Source organism: Mya arenaria, chromosome 17 (genome assembly GCF_026914265.1).
Source record: "Mya arenaria isolate MELC-2E11 chromosome 17, ASM2691426v1".
In the NCBI taxonomy this organism is placed as follows: domain Eukaryota; kingdom Metazoa; phylum Mollusca; class Bivalvia; order Myida; family Myidae; genus Mya; species Mya arenaria.
The window spans coordinates 54,574,511-54,598,774 of NC_069138.1; the positions used below are offsets into that span (position 1 = coordinate 54,574,511).

The 24,264-nt window shown below is 34.9% G+C and overlaps 1 protein-coding gene across 2 annotated transcripts in view; it reads left to right on the forward strand.

The window, feature by feature from the left end:
• The first annotated feature begins 1,859 nt into the window (after positions 1–1,859).
• The window catches only part of LOC128224201 (hamartin-like), a 32,485-nt gene continuing 10,080 nt past the window's right edge, over positions 1,860–24,264 (forward strand). The window contains exons 1-16 of one of the 2 annotated variants that reach the window (XM_052933956.1): positions 1,860–1,917; positions 6,385–6,516; positions 7,008–7,111; positions 8,936–9,088; positions 10,566–10,710; positions 11,117–11,274; positions 11,704–11,777; positions 12,056–12,216; positions 13,283–13,498; positions 14,563–14,645; positions 15,097–15,673; positions 18,268–18,713; positions 19,102–19,291; positions 19,687–19,830; positions 20,437–20,603; positions 21,073–21,203. In XM_052933956.1, coding sequence (XP_052789916.1) covers positions 6,399–6,516; positions 7,008–7,111; positions 8,936–9,088; positions 10,566–10,710; positions 11,117–11,274; positions 11,704–11,777; positions 12,056–12,216; positions 13,283–13,498; positions 14,563–14,645; positions 15,097–15,673; positions 18,268–18,713; positions 19,102–19,291; positions 19,687–19,830; positions 20,437–20,603; positions 21,073–21,203 — 2,867 coding nt within the window. In that variant the 5' untranslated portion in view covers positions 1,860–1,917; positions 6,385–6,398. Of the gene's footprint in view, positions 1,918–2,152; positions 2,272–6,384; positions 6,517–7,007; positions 7,112–8,935; positions 9,089–10,565; positions 10,711–11,116; positions 11,275–11,703; positions 11,778–12,055; positions 12,217–13,282; positions 13,499–14,562; positions 14,646–15,096; positions 15,674–18,267; positions 18,714–19,101; positions 19,292–19,686; positions 19,831–20,436; positions 20,604–21,072; positions 21,204–24,264 lie in introns of those variants that run through there. The other variant, XM_052933958.1, reaches the window with a different exon arrangement.

Consider the following 24,264-nt stretch of genomic DNA (forward strand, 5'->3'; position numbering starts at 1 on the left):
TCACCCCCAACTAACACTCTAAACCGGTCCGATTAGCGCAGTGGTTAGCGCACTCGCTTCTCACCAAAGCGACCCTGGGTCGATTCCCGGCCTGGGCGCATGTGAGTTTGGTTAGTGGTCACCAAGCCGGAAAAGTGTGTTTTCTCCGGGTACTCCGGTTTCCCTCACAATACAAGACCACACTCTCGCGCAAAATCGTGCCAACGAGAGTGATTAAGTTACAATACCTTATTTCACAATCGTTATAAAATTAAATAAGTTTAAACTAACTAACACTTTAAACCATATATATTTCGGTTCGTAGGGAGGGGCGCAGGTCAAAAGGTTACGCCCCTAAGTTACGCCATCTAACGTCAAATCTTGGATTTCCAGTAAGTATCTAAATGAGTTAAAACCAAATATCCAGAACTTTGTTACAGTTAACAACCTGATTTACGCCATCCGATGATTGTAAACATTTAAACTAGAACTATTTAATTGTGTTTTTACCTCTTTAAACTGAACGATGGTGTTTACACAATTGTTAACTGCAACAAAGTTCTAAACAATCAGCAGTCTAAGAGTTTACACAATATGTTATACTAGTATAACCATTACACGACATGCATTCAAGGTACTTAACTGTCTTTGATATTTTTAGTTAGTTTTTTATTAGGTTACAGTTCGAACATAACTGTGTAAAATCTTAATGAAAAGGAAGAGCGGAGAAATTAATATTTGGGCCCAATATGCCATTTCATTGGTTAAAAATGTAGGTTATAACCTTATTATTGCCCTCCGTTTAATTCTATACTTATTTTTTTCCGTGCATATTTTTTGGTGCTCAAAACATCATATACAGATATATCCCATTGAGGAGAAGTACAGTGAACAGCAACCACAACTCTTCTAGATTGAAATTCTTTGTGGTAAGGCAAGGTTGATACTGTTTTTAATACGGCGGAGGATATGGCAGAATGTGACTGATCTTGGTACACTTTGGATGAATCCGCAGGTGTACGTTATCGGTTTGGTAAACATTGTCAATGAAAGCGCCTTATCAACGCGTATACGACCTGTCGCTAAAAGATAAGTGAGTAATGTACATAAAAAAGTTTATACTTGCCTAAAATTCTTAACAAAGGTAATGAGTTATTTGCAAAATCAAACTAGCTGTGTCTTACCTGACCAAACAAAATGTTTAAAAAAATAATAAAAAAAATCTCACTAATTGTTTGAAAAAAGCGATCGTACAATGATAAGCGTGTTTCATTGTGTGTACTTGTTTTGGCATTCTGCACGTGCAAAACATGAAATTTGGTGAAATAGGAATCAGGCATTTTCAAAGGATGGGTGATACAGTTTTATAAAGTGAAATGAAACGCCACAGTTGTCGGCTATCGTACAAACACATTTCACAAGATATACACGTGGTTCGAACGTGCGTACGTGTAAAGGTATCCTGTCAGACCCGGAGTTTGCATGAATATTACATTTATATTGATTTGGAAGTGTTAGTTTATGCAACTTTACTGATCATGCACTCTCTATTGCTCTTGTGTGACTAAATAACAATTTCGAAATAAATATGAATAGTTCCTGGGATAACCGGCACGAAAAAATGACTGTTGAGAAGAAGGTCCCTATAAATGTGTTTATATGTGTTATATATTTTAATTGGTTAGCAGCAAACAGCTGAGAAGGAGTTTTACACAAACAATCTCATCTTATATAAAAACATTTAAATGTGTATTCGATCATCATTCTTTTATACACACACCAAAAACTGTTTGGTTCAAGTACATAAATCATTTAATAACACATTGATAAAACTCGCTATATGATTTGATTTTCTGTAACCGTTTATCATCATTGCGGTAGGGGTTTGAAAGGTTCTAGGAAATGGAATAATATTATATTTTTTAATTGTCACGTGAGGTAATAGCATTATTTAAGTAAATCAGTTTATTTTTGCACACTAGGTTACAGTTACCTGTACAGTCTTTGATATGCGGAAGCATACCGATGACAATACATTTTGTTTTAACTCATTCGTACCCAATTTATTCGAACCATAGCTGACGGCACTTTATTGAGTTTCACCAAGTACATGTTTTTTGGCATAATTACATAAATACATATGTGTTAATGGGGGTGGGGGGGTGGAAGCGTGGTTACAAGTGACTGGTGCATTACTTCTTCCTTTGATTTAATTTGTCTCTGATAAATGTCAACTGAGCTAATTGAGTGACTGGCCAATCCAGGCACACCTGTCTTTGACTTCTGACACTGGTAAGTTAACGTTGGATGGAAATTGGACAGTGAATTGCTCTGACCCACAACTGCCGGGACACTTGGCTACCTGGGCTGCATGGCATTCCTAGACCACCTAAAGGGCTGTCAACGAGTCTTTTGTTGATTTTAAAGATAGATAGATTTATATGTGCATTTTGTATAGCTCAAATATTTGGCTGTCAGACTTTTCAACCCCTTTGTCATTTGTGAAATCAAAGACTTTTCAACCCCTTTGTCATTTCAACCCCTAAAAGTGCTAAGACTTTTTAACCCCACCTTAAACAAAGACTTTTCAACCCCTAATAATCGAAGACTTTTCAACCCCTTAATTTCTCACCTTTTTAAGAAAATAACTACAACAGTAAACTATTTTTTTTGAAATTTCTTTTAAAAATCAAGAATATATCAAGACTAAAAATATAACAAACAAAAAATATGTAATTTACATACAAAATATACATATACTTAAAACACATGATAATACAATAATTCATTAAATATTTACATTGAAATAAGTAAAAAAAATGCTCGACTGTCCATTTAGCTATTTAGTCATTTAGCCATAAATCTTCCTTATCTCCCTGAGGAAATCCTCACACAATATATTATGTGCATGGTACTGCTCCATCAATTAATTGAAACAGGGTTTGTTTTTCTTATATTTTTTTTAAACACTTTTTTTAAAACATTTTGTCATCAATAAAAAAGACAATAAAATGAGTTGAACTTTAAATAAAATTCTTCATAATATTTCAAAATATCATGATTTAGCAGACAATGTTTAAGAAATACAAAAGTATACATTGAGTTCAAAGATGTTAAAAATGTATTATAGATTGAGTTCCAAATGCTTTCAAATTACATAAGTGTAACATAAGATTTTATTAACGTTTTTTATTTCTCAGTTTAAAAAAAATAAGGACATTCTATTATAAAGTGGTATATATGTAAAAAAATGCTATAAGCATTGTATTGTCTTTTCATATATGCAATTAAAGAATGGAATGAAGGTCGCACATTCATTAATGGGCAACATGTGTGACATGGTCATAAATTCCCAAGGGATTAAGGGGCTTCATAACACCTTTAATTGAGGTTATAGTAACTTGAAAGTGACAGTTAATTAAGGTTCTAATATTCCATCATTCCAAACTATGGCCAGCTTGATACATTTTGTGTATAATTTTCAGGATTTAAAATCAAACAGATGTTGTACCCATAGTGAGGAAATGCAGAGCCAGTATACGGACTGTGACAAAGCGGTTGATTGGGGTTGAAAAGTCCTGCTCCCAAATATTTGAGACATATATATAACAAAAGCATAACCCATAATAGTTTTTCAACTTATTTCTCATCCACAATGATTATTGCAGACTCCTGACATAAATGTCAAAATAGTGAAATATACCCTTGAATGCTCATTATTGTAGCTAATGGCATTAGCTGTGGGGGTGGGGAAGTAACCCAGATTTTTTACCGATCCCCTGATCCCGTACCCCCCGAAAATATAGAAATAAAAATAAAAAAGGTAAATATTCTTTGTCATACATGCCATATCCCCTGGCGGTTTGTGTGTGTGTGTGGGGGGAAATCCCCCTGAACTCCGACCCATCCCCTTGGTCCTCTGCGCGGGGATCAATATCCCCTGGAATTTAATTTTTTTTTTTATTTTTTTCTAAAAACTAGCCTAAGGTTGACAGTGGGAAGCATCTTTAATATTATGAGTGTGAAATTCCATGAATGACCATGATGACCAAGTCCAAAAGTTATTGTATAGAGTGTGTTTCTGTATTTATATATCATAAATGTAGATATTGCACTAAATTTTGCTGCATAAAAATTCCCTGGTGTAATATCAAAATCCCCTGGAATTCAGACCAAATCCCCTGGGAAGCCTCTCAGAAATATGGCATGTATGCTTTGTGAGATTTTCTCACAACACTGAATTTTATCTGTGTTTGTACAAATGCTCTCACTGCCCTGTAGGTTAAGAGGATTATTGATTGTTTTTGTGTACACTACACTGACTCATAAAAGGCACAGGTTTTTTCTTGTTACTTCATGTATCATATACATATATATATATATTCAGGGGGATTTTTTAGCAGGTTTAAGTTGGCGAAATTTCAAAGTATTTTAGACGCAAGTACGAAAAAATGTATTGACATATATATTTTGCTATGATTTTGCTATGAAAACCTCTAACATTTTCATTATACAGAATTATTTTATGTCATGATTTATCATATTCTTATGATACATTGTCATGTCGTACTGTAATACTGTAAATTAAATTTAACTTAGCTATGATGACGTTCAGACAATAAGAGAATGGAATGAAAATTATTAATTTCTTCCTTTTCCAAAATAGTAATATTTCTTTGCCTTTGATCATTACTTCAAATTAATTGATCACTTGTTGGTTTCCTTTTGGCATTTATCAAAACTTTTTTAAACAGTCAGTTCACCCTTGCGGAGTTGTTTCTTTACATTCAGTTTCACTCACATACTGTGGTTTCACTTTGTCATTATTGCCTGATGTGAAATATCTAAAAAAAATACTTATTTTTTTGAAATTCCGGGTGATTTTTATCTCCCGCGGGGAGACCGGGGAATGGATCGAAATTTCGGGGCATGTATGCATAAATTGGATATTGTGTATTAAGTGTCAAGTATACTGATCAGATGAAAGGTGGATTTTCATTGGTTGAATTGTTTTTTTAGCTAATCATAGAGCAGATAACAGGATACTGTTCTTCAACTTTGAAAAAATTTCAGATTTAAAAAGAAAGGATAAATAAAGATAAAGGTGACAATATATTATTTGGTAATTATCTGATTGAAATACCTTAAAGAAAAGGCTGTTCTTCTGCAGGTTTATGCTTTACCTAAGTGTTGACATCCATAAGTGCTCCAGCTAGACTTAAATAATAGGGGGAGCACCCTGCTGCCTTTTTTTCGGCACCCTGCTGCCGTTTTAATCTGCCCTGCTGTGCCCTTTTGTTTGACAAAGCCCTCTTTGATGAATATGAAATTTATTTGATTGACATATTGTCAAGTCAACTTTCAGAAATAAGTATAAAAATAATAAATATACATAATTTTGACACTTATTAAATTAAGTAAATTAACATCTATATAGATGGTATTCATGACAAACTATTAGTATTGGAATAGTTACAACACATACACAATATGAATTGAACATTGACCTTTGCATGTACCCCATTGGAACTCATTTAATGTGCATCAAAAGTGCACTTTCTGACCTAGCACCCTGCCCTTTTCAAATTCAGACTGAAGCACTGCTGCCATGTACATTGCCATTTCTTTTGGAAATGACAAATGTGAAACTGAAAGTAAACGAACAACTCTACATAGCATATGTGAGAAAGATTACAATGATAATAAAGAAAAGGATATTTTTTTAAAAATTGCGAAAATGAGCCACGTCTATTTATCAACTTAAAATGTGACAAATTATTTATTTTTTTTATCAGGATTGAAGCAAAGCAGAAATGAAAAAAATAAACAAAACTGATAATATTTATTCCATTTAGAATTTCTTGTTAGTCAGATTTTTTCATTGACTTCGAAAGACAGTTAGCCCATTAAATTGTCTCTTAGACATATTTTTCTATGAAATATTGTGTTCTGCAAGTGCATCCTATATGCATATGATTTGCTCACCACAGTGTCTAATAACAATATAATAGATTTACATAGAAGGGTAAATAAAATATTTCTGGATGTAGAAAATAGGTAAAATGATTGTAATGTGGAAGCAATAAATGTTGATCAATGAAAATCCCCTGGTCCAATGTCAAACTCTCTAGAATGGTCTCCCGAAATATGGAATGTATCACATTGATATATAGCAAGGTCGTTAATCCGGATTGAGTTTTTATAGAGTTATTCTCCTTGACCCATCGAAAATTCACAATTTGGGAAGGATTTTGTGAAAAATGATTTCAAAGATTTGTTCAAAGTGGACGAACGTATATGGATGTGAGACGATTAGGTTCAAGTTATACAAAGCTATAAACCAGGTAACATTTGATTCAGATATTGTTAACAATATGGAAACATAAACTGTTGATCCTACTCTAGGTACAGTGTGAGAGATGGCTGACCTAGACCAGAAGATGGGAGATGTGAGGGAGGTGTTCACGCTGCTGGAGGCACAGGAGACAAGCGTTACAGAGGAGATCACAACGCTTATACATGAAAACCTCAACTCAAGTAAGTACATGGAGTAACACATGTTGATGTGGAAATTCTGATTTTTTAAACACTCGCATCTTTTAAATTACCCTTTAGTTTGGTCTCTTGGCTGGTATTAGATTAAGATTGACTAAGTGTCAGTAGGATGGGAAGTAGGTTTGTTTATCAGACCCTGGTCAAACCATAATTATTGTAGATTATTATATTGCAAATCTCATTTAGGAACCTGGATTGACCTCACTCTTTACCAGCCAGATGGCGTCGTATATCTTTACGTTTTTTTAGACAGTATTGTTAATCATACTTTATTGACTGTTTATTCATAACACCAGTTTTGTTACAATTTATCAGAATCATTGTTAGATAAGTTAAATTGAAGAATGGGATACAACTTAAAAATTGGTTAATTTCACTGTTTTGTTTTTGGAAATGATGAAAGTCCTGATTATCATTCCTAAACAATGTTTGAAACACTAAACCTTTATTGTATGACAATTCACTTCTTCCAGAGAAGGAGTCATGGCTGGTTCACAGTTTGGTGGACTACTTCTACATGACCCAGTCTACTAGCGTGGCTGACATCCTGTGTAAGGTGCAGGACCCTCATGACAAGGTACTTTAGGTAGCCTTAGTGTTAATGTTGTGCATGCATTTTAAACTCAACCATAATTCAAAAAAACATTTAAGACATAATTATGTACACCTGATAATAATGACACTGCAAAATAGTAAAATGACACTAATTAAAATCTTAATGGTCAAGAATGGTAGGAGTGAGCATTACAAACAAGCCCTTCTTAAGTATTAAAATTTTGATTCAGATCATTTAACTGACTTAGAATACAGCCTCATTGGCTGACACAGTGTCAACCTTTGAACACCTGCAAAAGTTGAGATTCTTAATGATTAAGCCGAGTACGTGATGATCTGCAATTTTATTAGCTTTAAATGTAGGTTGTATTCTAAATACGTGTGTCCATGTGTATCAAGGCCCATAACTCTGGGTTTACTAAAAGTTGAGTCATGCCCTTTAATTGATAAAAAAATAAGGCGAGCACTGGCATCCCCTTGCTTAGCTTGTGTTCTTTTAGCAGATTGTAAAGGCTTGCTACAAATTTGACAACTTTATTATCTGGCAATGCAGAAAAAATCTTCACCAACAAGAAGTGTTGTTCTGATGTTCAGTTCATATCAGTTACATATAAAAAATATATTGAAAAGGTCAACCCATTTCTTTTCTTTCATAACAATCCCTCAAACTTCCCACCAATATCTTTTTTTCCTCTTATATTCATCCATTTGTTATTAATTTAATTAATCAATGCTAGATCATTACTGAATGAAAAAAAAACTAAACAGACAAGTGTGGATATGCATAAGAATTTTTTAGTTATAATAATTTTAATGAAGCCCAAACATCAGGAGGAAAGAGTTTGTACAAGCATGGGAGATGGGCTGTGGCCGGGGCTCTGTGAGTGAGTGGGGCTAAGAACTGGGGTGAGCCAAGAGGCCAACAACCATTATATCAGGTCCAGTTAGTGAATTGCTTTAGACACATTCCAGCTCACAGGATTTGAATGGCATTACTTATAAAGGTTAATGAATTTTAATTGTGGCCTGTAAGCTTATTTGGAAGAGGGCCTGAATTGGCAGCATGTGTTTTTACCTTGGACTGGCCAAATACCTTTCTAAATTGTGACATTATTACCTACAAATTAATGTTAAACAGGTATCATTTTGTAACTCGACTCACATGAGAAAAAAAGGAAGTCAAGAATGTAGCATTATAGATCAAGAAATGTCAAGTTTACAATTTGTTTGGTTTACAGTTTACAAGTGAAGCTCTGTGGCCCGAACCATGTATATATCCTATGTCTCCATCTACTTAAGCACCTGCTAGAGAGTGAATGAATCAAGTCCCAGGGCCACCAGTTGCCAGCCCTTCAGTTACTGTGGCTTAGATTGTCACCATGTAATTATCCAATGTCTTTATCTACTTTAGCACCTGCTGGAGAAACTCTGTGATGGAATCAAGTCTCAGGGCCACCAGTTACCAGCCCTACAGTTACTGTTATACTTGGTTTGTAAACAGCCTCACTGGCTTAGATTGTCACCATGTAATTATCCAATGTCTTTATCTACTTTAGCACCTGCTGGAGAAACTCTGTGATGGAATCAAGTCTCAGGGCCACCAGTTGCCAGCCCTTCAGTTACTGTTATACTTGGTGTGTAAACAGCCTCACTGGCTTAGATTGTCACCATGTAATTATCCAATGTCTTTATCTACTTTAGCACCTGCTGGAGAAACTCTGTGATGGAATCAAGTCCCAGGACCATCAGTTACCAGCCCTACAGTTACTGTTATACTTGGTGTGTAAACAGCCTCACTGGCTTAGATTGTCACCATGTAATTATCCAATGTCTTTATCTACTTTAGCACCTGCTGGAGAAACTCTGTGATGGAATCAAGTCCCAGGACCATCAGTTACCAGCCCTACAGTTACTGTTGTATGCTGTGTGTAAACAGCCCCACTGGCTGATCAAGATAGTCAACATGTCGGTCCTTAAGGTCATCATAAAGTCTATGAAGGTAATTATGCGCTAGTTTATGTTGTATCTTTATATTGAATCCAATATTTAGATTCAAAAAGACAAAGCGTGATTAATATTTTGAGTTCTTTATTTTCAGTTGTCTCCAATATGTTTATTTTATAATATGTTTCCAAATACTGAACTGAGCTATTTTTAATAAGCCCTGAAACAAACATAGGACATAACTATAATTAAATTGTGAATAAAACAATGTACACAAATACAAGCAATAGAACACAAGACAAAATACACAAATACAGCGAGTTCCATTAATTCATGTAGGTTATTAAAACCGTTAATATAATTAATTATATGGAACACAATACAAAGAAATTTACAATTCTTGATATACATAAAACACACACACACACCTAGAGTATAATCTCTAGTAGACTATAATCGTATATACTTCAGTTACTGATATGGAGGTAGACCGATTTCACGCTCATCCTCTTACAGGTTTTATATGGTAAAGCTGAAACATGCATGTTAATAAATATTAAGTTATTTGTTAAAACACCAATTAAATTAAATTCCAGCAATAATAAATCTCAAATAACTATTTGAATCTCAATTGCAATACAAGTAGAATAAAAACATAAAAGAAGCAAATACCTTTAATTTGATGTTTTCCCTTCCAATGAAATTTTATTAAAATTAATTAGAACCATCACGCCAGAAACCAAAATCAGAAATGTTCCTGAGAAACATTATTTGGCTGAGCCTCACCAAAAGCTTGAAACAAGACATTCATTGGTTAAAAACTCAGGAAAACATATACTCATTGGTTGCTAAAAATGGAATGAATATTAATGAGAAAAACATGAAAACCAGTTTGGGAACCAACAATTCTATCTTAATCACATGACTGGTCAGGTGACCGACATCATGAAATAACAGTTAACAGTAAACAATTATCAATGACCACATAAATACCGTAAAGTCCCTAATGATAACACATGCAGGATTATTCATCAGTTGAAATGATGAATTATGAAATATCATAATTCCTCTAAAAGTAACCCTTACTTAATAATATTGAAGATTAATAAAAAACATTCACATATTATACTATATTACATTTACTACCAGTATCACAAAATTAACCTTAATTGAAAAACAATCTTGTAATGTACATAACTCTGTATTCACAATTTATGATAACAGATGCCATAGTTTGAGTCTTTAAACAAAAAAAAAGGTTATTGAATTGAAATATTAATTGAATTTGTATTGTGCTGTAATTAAGAACTTTTTGATGTGTTAATGATTCAGTTCTTTAGCATCATACAATTCACTGTGGCATACCTACATAGAAATACCAAATATTTGAGTAGCATATATTTAACATTGTTGTAACTTTCACAGGATTATTTCAAGAACATTTATTATAACTAATGCTTTTGATATTTTAGTAAAACAAAATGCTTTTGATGTTCATTTTGTATTTTCAACTGATTTATGGCATATTCCAGGTGGAAACCAACATTCCAGTTTTGATGACAGCAGTAACCGTAGTTACCATACTGCTGCCTTCCATCCCAACCCTGGTGGGGCCATATCTCCCAGACTTGTTTGAAGTCTTCAACAGGCTGGCTTCCTTTACTGTCAAGAAACCACGTAAGGCATCACTCAGGGTAACCCACTATTGGTCCCATTTTACGTTAATAAACCACTGACTCTGGCCATACAATTTCCTCACATGCATGTACATGTACCTTTAAACTGTGTTGGTCTTTAACTTTTACCTTTAAGCACTCTAGATATATTCTTCATACATCTGCAGAAATGAGTGTATGCAAATAACTATATGGGACGTCTCCAAACACCTTCACATTTACCTTTGAGTAATGTTCAGTTCTAGCTATTTTTATTCCAGCGGGGAATACCCCAAACATATTCTACCTGCATCTGCAGATAGCTGTGTATGCCTTGTATTGCCATCTCTATGGCATATTTACATTCCAAAACTCCCTTTTCACATATATCTTCGAGGATTGTTCACTTGTTGTCATTTTCATTCCAGCGGGGAATACTCCAGACATATTCTACCTGCATCTGCAGATAGCCGTGTACGCCTTGTTTCACCGACTATATGGTATGTTTCCGTACAACTTCCTCACGTACCTGAGACACTACTACTCCAAGAAAGACAACACCCTTGTCTTCGATGAGGCAATAAAGGTAATAGCTCAATCTTATTGAAGGCCAAGGCCATGTGGTAAGTGTATCTGACCCTGATTTATGTTCTTCGCTTAAAAGCTCTACAAAGCTTATATTATATGATCATAATTGAAACATCAAATAAATCCTACCTTCACTTTCAGACATCTGGTCAATTCATTGGAATGCATGGACACATATTATGAATCTAATTACCCCTCACATTGTTCCTGTTAATAAACGCAATGTATTTTTCTAGTATATAAATGTTCAACTTTACGAGCAATTTAAATCTCATGAAATTGTATTTGTTCAACGATCATTTTAAGAACATTCCAAATACACCCAAATTAAACAAAAAAACAATCTGGCCATTTAATTCTGTCCATACTTCAGTGTATGTGTTTGTCATGAACTGACCCCTTGTTAAACATCATGTTTTTTTATCAGTGTATGTTAGAGCGTGTGAGACTACACCCTGCCCTGATCATTGGCACCAAAGAACAAGAAACATCCACACAGAGGTTGGTTCCTGCTTTCATGATAATGGAATTGTTCAGTTGACATGGCAACCATGAGCAATGGGACTTCAGGCTGTTATAGTCACATTTTTATTTACACTAGACAGTTAAGTTGCTTAACTGTAGGTTGAATCAAATGCTCATTAATGGTTGTTCTTTACTTAAATGATTGGTTATCGTTTTACAAGTATCATGCACATTTCTCAGTATTTTTTATCAATGTTACCATGAGTATAACTAAACTAAACATAGCACTGGAAACTTCATTTGGTTATTTGTAGGTGGAAGCATATGGAGACCCATGATATTGTAGTTGAGTGTAACAAGATGTCCTTGGACCCAATTGAAGGCACATGGGAGGAGTTACAGTGTCCAATCATAAAGCCAAGTCATATGATTGACAGGCTCTCAGCAAATCGGATGCGTCTGCCAAGGGCCTCAGGTAGGAGTCTGAAATTTCATTGGTTAATCATAAATAATGCCCTTGGACCCAATAGGAGGCACTTGGGTGAAGCTACAGTGTCTAACCAGTCAAAGGATTGAAAGGCTGTACTTCCAACTGAATGCATTTTTCTAGTATCTTGGGTAGGAATTAAATTGGTAAATAAAAAGTCTTGTACTAGAACCCAAAATAGAAGGCATATATGTTCTAAAGTGTCCAATCATGTAGCTCTGTCACATCATTGACTGACACAGATGTATCGTCCTAGTTTGTCTGGTAAGCACAGTGGTTCTTGCACTTGCTTTTCCTCAAACATCCCTGGTTTCATTCCTGGCCTGAGGATATGTGAATTTGGTTGTTGGTCACCAATCTGGACAAGTTGGTTACATCTGGGAACTCCAGCTTCCTCTATAACACAAGACCAGAATCTTAAGAAACATTGTTCAACTTTTGTTGTTAAATAAATAGTGCTAAAACATTGTTTGTCAGATAGGAGTCTAAAATTAAATGGTTTAATAGACACGAGTCTGCCGGGCACTTGAGGTTCTCTGGTATTGGCCTTAAATTTTATTGGTTGATTACAACTCTTATGGTTGTTATTGACAAGCCCACTGCCAATCAGAAGCAGGTACATGTATGGGTATCGAGTTCCATGGAGTAATCAGGGATGTTGGCTCATGTTTTCATAGTACCGGTAGTATGAAATGTATTTAATAGTAAACCAGTAATAATCATTACTGACAGGTAGGCAGATCATAATCATTGATTGTATTGGACTATTTTTATCACATAAGGAAGCATTAATGCATGGCATATTTTTAGTTCTGGACATTGATGTCAAAAATACTAAACTTTATAAAAGAAAAACTCAATAATTGCAATTGAAGAAGCCTTATGCCTCAAATATAATGCAAGCATACAGCATTCAAGCTTTATGCCTCAATTAAAATATTTATATACTGCATTGCAAGAAGCTTTACATGCACATGAAATTCTGGAACAGAATTCAAGTTGATTAAATAAAAAAAGAGACTTATAACAATGCTTTATCTCTGTTTAATTCCAGCACCAGTTTCCTTGTCCCTGATAACAGTCCCAGAAGGCAGCCCCCTAGTACAGTCCCAGGATATGTTTTGGAGCCCATCGGAGGTTATTGGGCTCTCCACACCTCCTCATTCTCTACCAAACACGCCCGCCATGCATGTATTTGAAGCTTCAGGTGGTGGCGCAATATCTGGGTCACATACCCCATATGGTGGCATTGTGACTGGAGCACAAATTGGTAATAAATTGATATGACTTTTAGCTTGGCTGTGGTTTCAATAAAAAAGTTTTTGCACTGTCAAAGCCTTGGTGAGGTTGTAAGTTTAACCTTAGCCATTGAACCATATTTAGATAAACATTTTGAGATATTCACGTGGAACTTAGTATGCATGTAACAAGTGACAATACATAAAACAGTTGTGTTATGCCCATTTATCAAGAAAACCCCCCACACCAGACAGACTGTTGGCATCTGCTTGCTTTGTGCGTAATGTTTTTCGGTTTTAAATTTCATAAATTGTACGTATACTGTAGTTCAATCGGGACTCCTCTACCATTTTCCACAAACAACTACAGATATATATGGACGGTTTTCAATATCAGAAATCTTTACATTTAACTACGCTGCAAGTAGATGGCGTAGTCATTTCAGTTTAGCAGTTAAACTTGTTGATTTTACTCTTGGCAATCTTAATTTTTTATGCAATGATACACTTGATCAGACTAAAAAAAAAGTATAGAAAATACACGTTTAAACATTACCATTGATTAATACTGTTATTTAAAATTTCATGAACTTCTTCCACTGATGTACCAGCATATTTCCGATGTGATAGGATGTTCCAAATGACTTTAGTTATAATGAAAATAACTGTTTACAACAATTAGCATATTGTCGTTCCTTCACTTTTCGATGGTTTATTTGGTAAAAGTAAATTTTGTTGTTTTAATCTCTCATCAATCTTAATGTTCTGATGCTTGAAATGTGGAGATCTAGGATGTGTAAGGCAATTATTGATCGCAACAATAATGTTACTTTCCAAAAGGGATTTAATACAGTTGTATGTTTGGAATGTTTTAGTAAAACACGGAAACTACAGGGACTATACCAGTAGCCTAAAATGAAACCAATATCCTGTTTAAAGGGACAAGGGTAAAGGCAAACCATATAAAAATATTGTCATTGTTGGGGTGACCGCCTGGACATGGTCAGTGATAACTAAACAGCCTAATGAAATTGAACAGTTTAATTATTTATTCAAATAATTTATCTTTAAATAGCAAGATAATTCTCCTACTCAGGTGCCAATCTGTCGATAAATGTTGGAACTACCCCCATGAACACACCTCGGGAAACTCCGCCCATCAGTGAAGAGGCAGACAGGGTTAGTAAAAGGAGAAAGTGTTAACTAACTGATATGACATTCCTATTATCCAAATACTCTTTGGAATGTAAAGAATTATGTAATTCAAAATAAATCATTAGCTTGTTAGTTTTTTTACAGAATACAAAATATATATTGCCATACAATGTGAATGTAGCCTTGGCAACGTTTTGTGCATCATTTGATTGCACATTTTTAACCCCTAGGCCTTAATTGAAAAAAAAAAATCATTCAAGATATTGGACTGATACTTTGTACACATGATGCCACAGCCAATGCGTAGATGTATAGCAGGACCCCTAACTCTGGCTTGAATAAGTATTTAGTTATGCCCCTTTATGACTGAAAAACAAAAGTTGATGGTCTTATTTTATATAATGTTTTTCAAGAATGTCAGAAGTAACTATGTTCTTAATCTTAAATAATGTATAGGTTTAACTTTTTCTTCCAGAGTAGAGCAAACAGCAGAGGCCCATCAAGACCAGATCCCAAACGCCTAAGCTGTGAGTTTCCGACCAATCAGCAAGTGCCCCTTTTGACCCCACTTAGTAACATTCCTAGTGTACCCCCATCCCCTTTGAGGGCGGAGTTTACCAATACCCCACCCATTGGGGTCAAGCCCCTCCCGATTTTACAAGCTGCTAGGGAACTTCAGTTTGATAGTGACTTGACTTATGAGCATTCTAAGAAACACTTGAGTCAGGTTGAGACTTTAAAATCTATGAGTGATGGGAAAGATAATGTTGGCATTAGACAGGGCCAAGGGGCGAGTGTTTTTAGCACTGGTGAAAACTCGAAAACACCTTCTAGGAGCAGTTCAGCAACATTTTTCGAAGATAGTCTGAAAATAACTGCAGATTTGAACGCAAGCTTTGAGAAATCCAGTACCCATGGTGTACAAGATGCTATCAATAGCTCACAGGAAGTGAAGGAAGGTGGGATGTCCAATGCTTCATCTGGTGGTCAGATGGATACAGTCTGTATTGACAACATTTCCCAAGTCATAGAAAGCCTGGAATCTAACGATGGTGAGTAAACATTAGAAAATGCATAGAATTTGAAAATGTATAGAATTTGAAAATATATATGGAATTTGAAATTATATATCTTACAGCTGGTTCGATTGCATTGAGGGAAGAGCTTCTAAAATTGATCTAGATGCCTTCCTGAACAGTTTGTTTTGGTGGTCTGCGGTTTTTGAAGCTCTGCCGTCTCTTTCAAATATCGGCAGTTAAAACAGAAGATGTGCAGCCCTTTATCATTTGACTCAATAATAGTCTAAAATGACAAAATGTCTGATTTTAATAAATAGTTTGTTCAAAAGTTGCTTAACATATCATTTTATGTGATAAAAATATGTTTGATTGGTAAAGCTCTTCCAACCGCTTTTAACATCTTGGTAAAGCCCAAAACGAACGGGCCAATAGCTTACAGAAAATAAGTATAATTTAACAGGCCAGGTATGAAATAGCACACATTATAATAATTTACATTGAGTGCAGGGTACATTTATTTTGTCTTACTTGAAAGATGATCATGTAAAGTCACTAACGTTAAAGGCCATGAGCCACTATTTTTTATATAATTTATAATGTAATAAATTATAAGACTTTCCAGAAAATTTAAAAAAATCACAATCTAGTTGTCCACATTTGAATGTTTTTTGTTATCATTCTCCAAAGATATGAAGTCTCACTATGGTCTAGTGGCTATGTTTCTGTTTATTTGGAGTGTTATTAGTGATTCTTTATTTTACTGTAAGCTGGCTTGAATCCCACTTTAGTCCAAAAAAATAATTCAAACCACCTTCAGTAACATTTCTTGATACAAATTTATTAATGTAAATACAGTCCAAACTTGCTATGTCGATCTCTGCTATCTTGATTTTCCAGTTGTGTCAATTTTTTTACTCGGTCTCGAATTTATTTCTTCTTTTTCTATATAAAATAATTCCGCATACATGTATGTCGATTTTCAGAGATTGACACAGCAAGTATATATATTTTGTTATAGCCATGGTCTATTTGTCTACGTCATCATTGTAGTACAAACTCTTAAACATTGACAATTGCTCCAAACAACCCTGGAAACATTCACTTTATACTTGGTTCAAATTTTACTTCTGACATAACCCATATGGCTTTCACACAGAAAGATTTGGAATCTATTTGCTATTCCTGTTGTTTTTAGCTTGACTGTTCGAAGAATAAGGAGGGCTATACTACTCGCCCCAGCGTCGGCGTCGGCGTCTGGTTAAAGTTTTAGGGCAAGTTGGGATTTTCACTTATAAGTCCAATACCCTTCATTCAATTGACTTAATACTTCACACAATTGTTCAGGGTCATCATATAATGAGGTAAGATAACTCCATATTATCCTTTATACAAATTATTGCCCCTGATTGACTATGGAACTTAGGTTAAAGTTTTAGGGCAGGTTGGGATATTTATTAATAATTTCTATACCCTTCATTCAATTGACTTAATACTTCACACAGTTGTTCAGGACCATCACACAATGAGGTTACATAAGTCCATATTATCCTTAATACAAGTTATGGCCCCTGATTGACTTAGGTTAAAGTTTAAGGGCAGGTTAAAGTTTTAGGGAAAGTTGGGATTTTGATAAAAAAAACTTCTATACCCTTCATTCAATGCACTTAATACTGTGCAGAATTATTGACGACTATCTTACGTCAAGGAACATAACTCCATTTTAACACTTAATACAAATTATGGCCCTTGAATGATTTTTTATTTTTTTATTTTTATTTTAGGGTAATTTCTTTTGAAAGGCACATTTTTATATTCTTACCCACATTTTCATTAAGGGAAAACTAGTTATTTAAATGACTTGTGTCATTGTTCGGGCGGGCTGATGGGAGGGCAGCGTCAAAGTCACCTTATGTATCGAATAATTTTAGCTAGGTTTGACGTAAAGAGACCAAACTTGGTATATACGAAGAGTTTATGGAGACCTTTTATGGGAATGCGTTTGAGGCCCCTAGGATCAAGGTCAAGGTTACTATTAATAGAAAAAGGGTTGGCATTGAATAAATTAAGTAAGGGTCTTCATATTGTGACCGAACTTGGTATATAGGAAGAGTTTATAGAGACCTTTCCTGAGATTGTGTTTTGGCCCCAAGAGTTATGGTCTAGGTCAAGGTCACTGTTGCTAAAACTAGAAATATGGTTATTACTGAACAACTCAAGTAAGGGTTGACATAGTGTGACCTAATTTGGTATATAGGACAAGTTTTTGGCCTCCTAGGGTCAAGGTCACTGTTACTGAAAATAGATTACTGTTTCAGTAATGGTTGACATACTATATGTAGGAAGAGTTTATGGAGGACTTCCATGGGATTGTGTTTACGGCCCTTAGGATCAAGGTCACTGTTACAAAAAATAGAAGAGAGCAGTTGAAACTAAATCTCTTCTGCCAATCATTAAAAACCTGGTTTTGTCACATCGCGATTCTTGTTCTCTTTTTAATTTGATTGTTATTGCTTTTGACAGGCACATATTACATTGTTATTGTATCCACTTCAAAGTCAAAGCAGCGTAGTCAAGCGCGCTGTCTTACGACAGCTTTGTTAAATGTCTGTACTGTATTTTGTTTTCAGAAGATGACGATGATGAGGTTTCTGAGCTGACCTCTGTTGTGCCAGGAAACCAAACTGTTACCGCCGAGTCCGTGAAGAAGTTTATGAAAAGCGTGAACAGAATTAGGTTCAACAGCCTCACGGCCACCAATAACATTGAACTCAACAAGTCTAACAAGCCATTTGGTGCTCAGAAGAGATCGCGTTCATGCCCTCAATTCCCCAAAATAGCATCCTTGAATGAAGATGATGATGATGAGGAGGAGGATGATGAACTCTCTAGGTCAGCTTCCACTACATGCAAAGGTCCTTTAAGTTCCAGTTTAGTGACATCTGACCAACAAGATGGTATGGCGTCTAGTAAGCCAGTGACATCATTTGTGTCAATGTCACAGCCAGCTAGTCTACAGGGCATATCTGTTTCAAATACAAGCACTGTGACTGTCCATACCAGACAGGAGACACAGGTAATTTTTTAATGTCATGAGCAATTTTATAATTTATACATTATCTGACAACTTTAAGAAATCCCCCTCTGTTACCAGTACATAACTGCAAGGTTTATGAAAGATGTCAAATAACAAACAACCAAAGACTGTTTTCCTGACATGCTGTTTTGATCAGCAGTAAATTGTTGAAATGGTTGATAAGTTGTCCATTTTGGTAAGTTGTCAAAAGGTCATCTTTCGGCTAGGTCAAATCAAGGAAAAAACATTGTGACACGGAAATCCAGATTTGATGTGGTAACACATTTACCCTTTGTTGGAGCCGAATTCAGTAGGCTATTTAAGTGATGCAATTGAAGTAAACTGAAAAAAATCACCAAACATAGTTTCAAACTCACTCTGTTTTCAGGTCACTGTCACAACCACCCAGCAAAGTCAGGTGACTGTTACCCCATGTCACATGTCAGCACGGGTGGGTGGGGTAAGTCATCAGTCAACAGCAGACCAGGGGGTGTATGGGATGTTGAAGCAGCTTCTCAATCTACCAGCTGCAAATGTGTGCACCAAATGTGGGGGAAAAGTGCAGGACAATCAGTCAGGTACTGCTTTATACTTATAAGGTTATTTTCATGGCCTTTTTCAGGCCGCAAATAGGTATTACTTTTGGTGTCAGTTTTGGCATCATCAACAAAATCTTGTGCTGCATTTCATTTCTTGAAATAATAGCTGTTAAAAATCCATAGGCTTTCCTCACTACTTCCAACTTTGAGAAGGAATACTATAAATACATGTACCTGTTTGGTAGGTAGATGATTTAGACAACAATATCAGGATATTTGTAGTAAGTTTGTATGAAGCATTACCTTTAACAAAATTCACAATATTACAGCAACTTAGCCTTAATAACAATTCAATAGAGACAAGTGGTTTGAAAAGATTGAGAACAAATTGAACATTCATAACCTTAAAAACAATGTCTGGAGCGTATTTTCAGAAACAGCTCCTGCCTTTTTTACGACCTATTCCCCGCCTGAGCTACTGGACCGACACATTGAACTGGGTCGGGACATTCACGCCAAAGAGCTGAGTAAAATCCCAATGCCCTCCACTACAGATACCAACTGGACACACTTTGGGGGTAAGATTGGGTTTAATATAGTACATTACCAGTATAAATAGGGTGATGTGAACAAGAATGAAACAATGATGTGGAGATGGCTATGAACCATATTCTTTCTTTGTTGTCCTTTTTTTACAAGAGAATAGCATTAAATTCTCTATGAACTGGTCAAACTTGTTATTTTTATTCATTTTTTACAATCTTTTTGGGGGGCCCTATGAAATACATTTCTGGCCAATTGATTTGTTATGGGTATATGCTTAAATAGCCGATGCTTAAACAAACATTTAATAATTTGGCAGACTTTATGGAGAAGAACCAAATAGTTAAAGATTGTGTATAATAACTAAGTAACCTGTTTCTTTCAATCTTTAAGTAGGTCAGATCAGTATTCTTTGAGGCAGGAGAGTTGATGTAATCTCACAACCAAATAATGCACAAGCGTCACAAGCATAAATACGCACACTTTTTTGTAACAAATTGTTTTTTGTATGCTTCCACCAGCAGATGATATCAGTATTCTACGTGGCCAGTTGATGTTACCCCACATCCAAGTGATTTACAAGCATCACATTTGTGATCAATGAATGTAAACTATATCATAATTTTTTTTATCCTAAATAGGGGTCCCTCCAGCTGATGAAATCAGTATTCTAAGAGGCCAGTTGACGTTGCTCCACAACCAGGTGATGTATGAGCGTCACAAGCGTGACCAGCATGCCAAGAGGAACAGGCGACTACTGAGGAAAATTGCCCATACTAACATGCTGGAGGAACAGAATGCTGCCATGGTTCATATTAATTTGAATTTCTTTAATATTTTCCTTCAAGTTTAAAATGGCATATTATATTATGTAGCTAGAAAATTGAATATGTCATTTATTTGTTAGCCTTCATTTTTGGACCACATTTCTAACACTACTATTTACATATACTTTTAACAATTTAAAACACAGTTGACTAACTGGATTGAAATATTACCTATCTAGAGGTATTACAATACACTAAAATATCTGCATAACTGTAGTGAGTTATAAATATCTCCTCAAGAAAGTGTGGAGTAATTGGTGTGAGTCATATTTGAATTTTAAAATTTCTTTTTCAGAAAGATTAGTTTTTCAAGACAATGATCAAGTCCCTTTAAAGAGACTGATCAAGAGGCACAGTGCTCCACGGCAACAAACTACAAATTTACCAAAATATCTTTATTAGCCTTAGCACAGTCAGTGAAACTACATACTCACCTAATCTTAATTTTAGACTGACCAGTTACAGCAGAAGGACCACCAGCTCAAGGACCAGGAGCTGAACATTAAGCTTTTGGAGACTGAGAATGGTCAGCTCAAGGCTGAACGGGATTCCGAAACATTTGAGAAACATCTACAACTTAAGTATGGCTTGGCTTTGATAAAGATATGATTAAGTTTACTTAACACACTGGATTTACAAGAGTTTGAGCCAGAAGAGATCAGTTAAGTCTCTTTAAAGGTTTTTTTTGTATGACTAATGTCACGTAACAGAGTTTAATACTATAGAATGTGACGTAATACGTTATAATTAAGATATAATTAAGATTTAATTAAATGGATATGTGTCTACATACTGCATGTTTAGTAATGTAGGGCATATTTGATTGTCATTTGAATATGAAGATGGTTGACAGCCGACCTGGTACAAATGTACAAAATGGTCATGTTAATTACAAAAACGTGTATTCCTGTGGTTGTAAAGCTGTCATAGGTAGACAACAAATTAGTACAAATTAGTATAAAAGAGATGATTTGGGATGTGAAAACAGAGAGTTTGTTAGGCACGGAAGGAGACCGGCCTTGGGTCCTTAATGGACGGCAGTTAGGATGCGGGATTACCTTAAATGCCATGCTGTATTATATACTGATTATTATACTTAGAAAGAACGTGGAACAATAAAGACTTAGAACACTTGAACAGTTGTTGATTGGTTACTGAACGAACTATCACGAAAGTTAAGTGAGCGGTGGCGTTACGTGACACGTAAAAGTTTGGTGCCGTGACCAGGATATTCAAGAACAGGGTTGACGTGGAACACAACGGCGAAGTACTTATGACTATTGGATCACATTTGATATGAAGAAGAAAAAGGTACATGATGACAACTGCGGTTCGAGTGACTATGGACATTGCAGCGCGACCAGGCCACGGGACAAAAGTTAGTTACGTTTTATTACTTTGTATTTCTTGCCTAGATATGACATGTGTTGCTATAATTTTGGGATATTTAACAGGGCAAAATTTTAAAGTTTTGGATAATAAATGCAATCAGAGCCAAGCTGTTCTTTTGAAAGAACCCCTAAGTTATCTAATTTCTGACTTAACAACGTTAAATGCAAACGAAGAGCTTGTCATGTATTGAACTAAATCATTTAAGTACATTATTGACTAACTAGATGAAAACGAAAACTAAGTCATTTAAGGACATTAATTGAATAATTAACATGGAAAGAAATGTAATTAAAAGAAGTTTGAGTAAACTTATTTAGCAGGTCTAACATTAATGAAAGTTGCATAAATACAAAAAAATAATGACATATACTCAGGGTTTAGTGCAAACACTGACGATAATACAAAATGAAATATTTTTTATGTCGAAGAAGGAGACAAATGGCAGGTTTCATTACTTCAGTTGTCATGTAACTGTAAATAATTGTCAAACACATCAGATAGCTAAATGAATGCAATGTTACCTGTAATTAACTTGACATTAATGATATGAAATCATTAACATTAAGTAAGTTTATAGTCTTGTAAATAATTGTAGTATTTTGTCAATATATCATTTTATATAGTTTTGAGTAAATTGGTGATGGTTTTAAAGTTGTAAAAATCAAATAAATAAATCATTGTTTGGATCATAGTAAGGTCTGAGAGAGAAAGCGTGCAAAACGAAAAGTAATTTCTTAGATGTCATTATATAAGTGTATCGCCTGAATACGGCAAGTAATTTTCAATTTCGAAATCACTAATAAAATTGTTTGTTAGGTAGTAAGTAATCTAATTAAATTATTTAAGTAACTCACAGATTAGTTTGGTAAAACTAATGAATCAATTATAAAGTTGTAAGTTATCCGATGATAAGCATGATGGTAACATGTTAAGCTAGAGTTTAGCTTTCTTATAACTGTGAAGATGTACAAAGTTGTACAAAGATAAACAAAGATAGTGGTCAAGAAAGACCAGGTTTCTTAAAAGTGATTGGAGATGATACGTTCAAGATATTGAATTTCAACAAAATTGTTGGACTCCTGTGAAGTCACATTAGGGTGTGAGTTATTTAATCAATTAATTGAATCACTTATGTATTAGTTTTCTTAAAATAATGGACTACTTATGAGCTAACATATAAGCTTTGTAAAATATTGCATAAAAAGGTTCTTAATAAAATAAAATGCTGTTCATAAAAACAAAACGTTTCACAAAAAAAAACAACTTAGGTCAAACATTCATTAAATCAAACATACGAATACTTACGCACAGATACAGTAATTAATTATAAATGGGGCCACTTTCAAAATATAAGCCTGCTTGAAAATATCAACACAAAATTTCATGGTAATAGCAACACCTATGTCAATGAAAGGTAAAAGTACAGGTAATATGTCACGTGATACGAACAGTCAATGTCAACATACTTCTTCAGCGGATATCGAGATAATATACCTAGTGGCGATATCGTGTTAAGTGGTCATCGGTGTTTCATAAAGGATCGAACTATATTCTGGTATTGCGTATGTGATGTGCTAACCAATTGGTTACACTTCGGAATATCCAGAGGAGCTAAGCACACATTCTCGTATGACCTGTGCTCGGCTTGACGTCACATGATCAAGTCTTTAGGACCGTGATGATTCCTGTGTGATGGACAACACCAACTTGAGATCGTTAGCATCTTCAATAACATGAACACTTGCACACATATATCTAAGTACACTTCAAGAATTAGCAGTCGTATAATGGCAGAACATTTCGAGTCGGTGGGGACATTCTACAATCAAACAACCCCTTGGCTATAAACTCTACATCTACAACAACACGGCAGCAGCAACAACAACAACGATGATTCCCTGTCTTCAGAATGATAACATGAAAAACAGCGCTACATAAAACATTGACTAATTACCAAATTTGACAACAGTACTGTCAGTGTTAATTACTTGTACTCAATCTGCAGTTATTTTCTAATTGTTAACTATGTTTATTAATTACCTGAGGGCTAATTACCAATTAGTCTATATTATGTCAGACATTTTGACAAATAACGTGTCAGTTTACTTTCTATTGCTTACGAAAAGAAAATCTTGCATTAAAAAGGGACGGTATCTATACAATTTGATATCATTGTTTGGGATTTAGGCACAGATTTTCTTTTGCGTATTTTTTGTCGGAAATACAATTTGATATCATTGTTTGAGATTT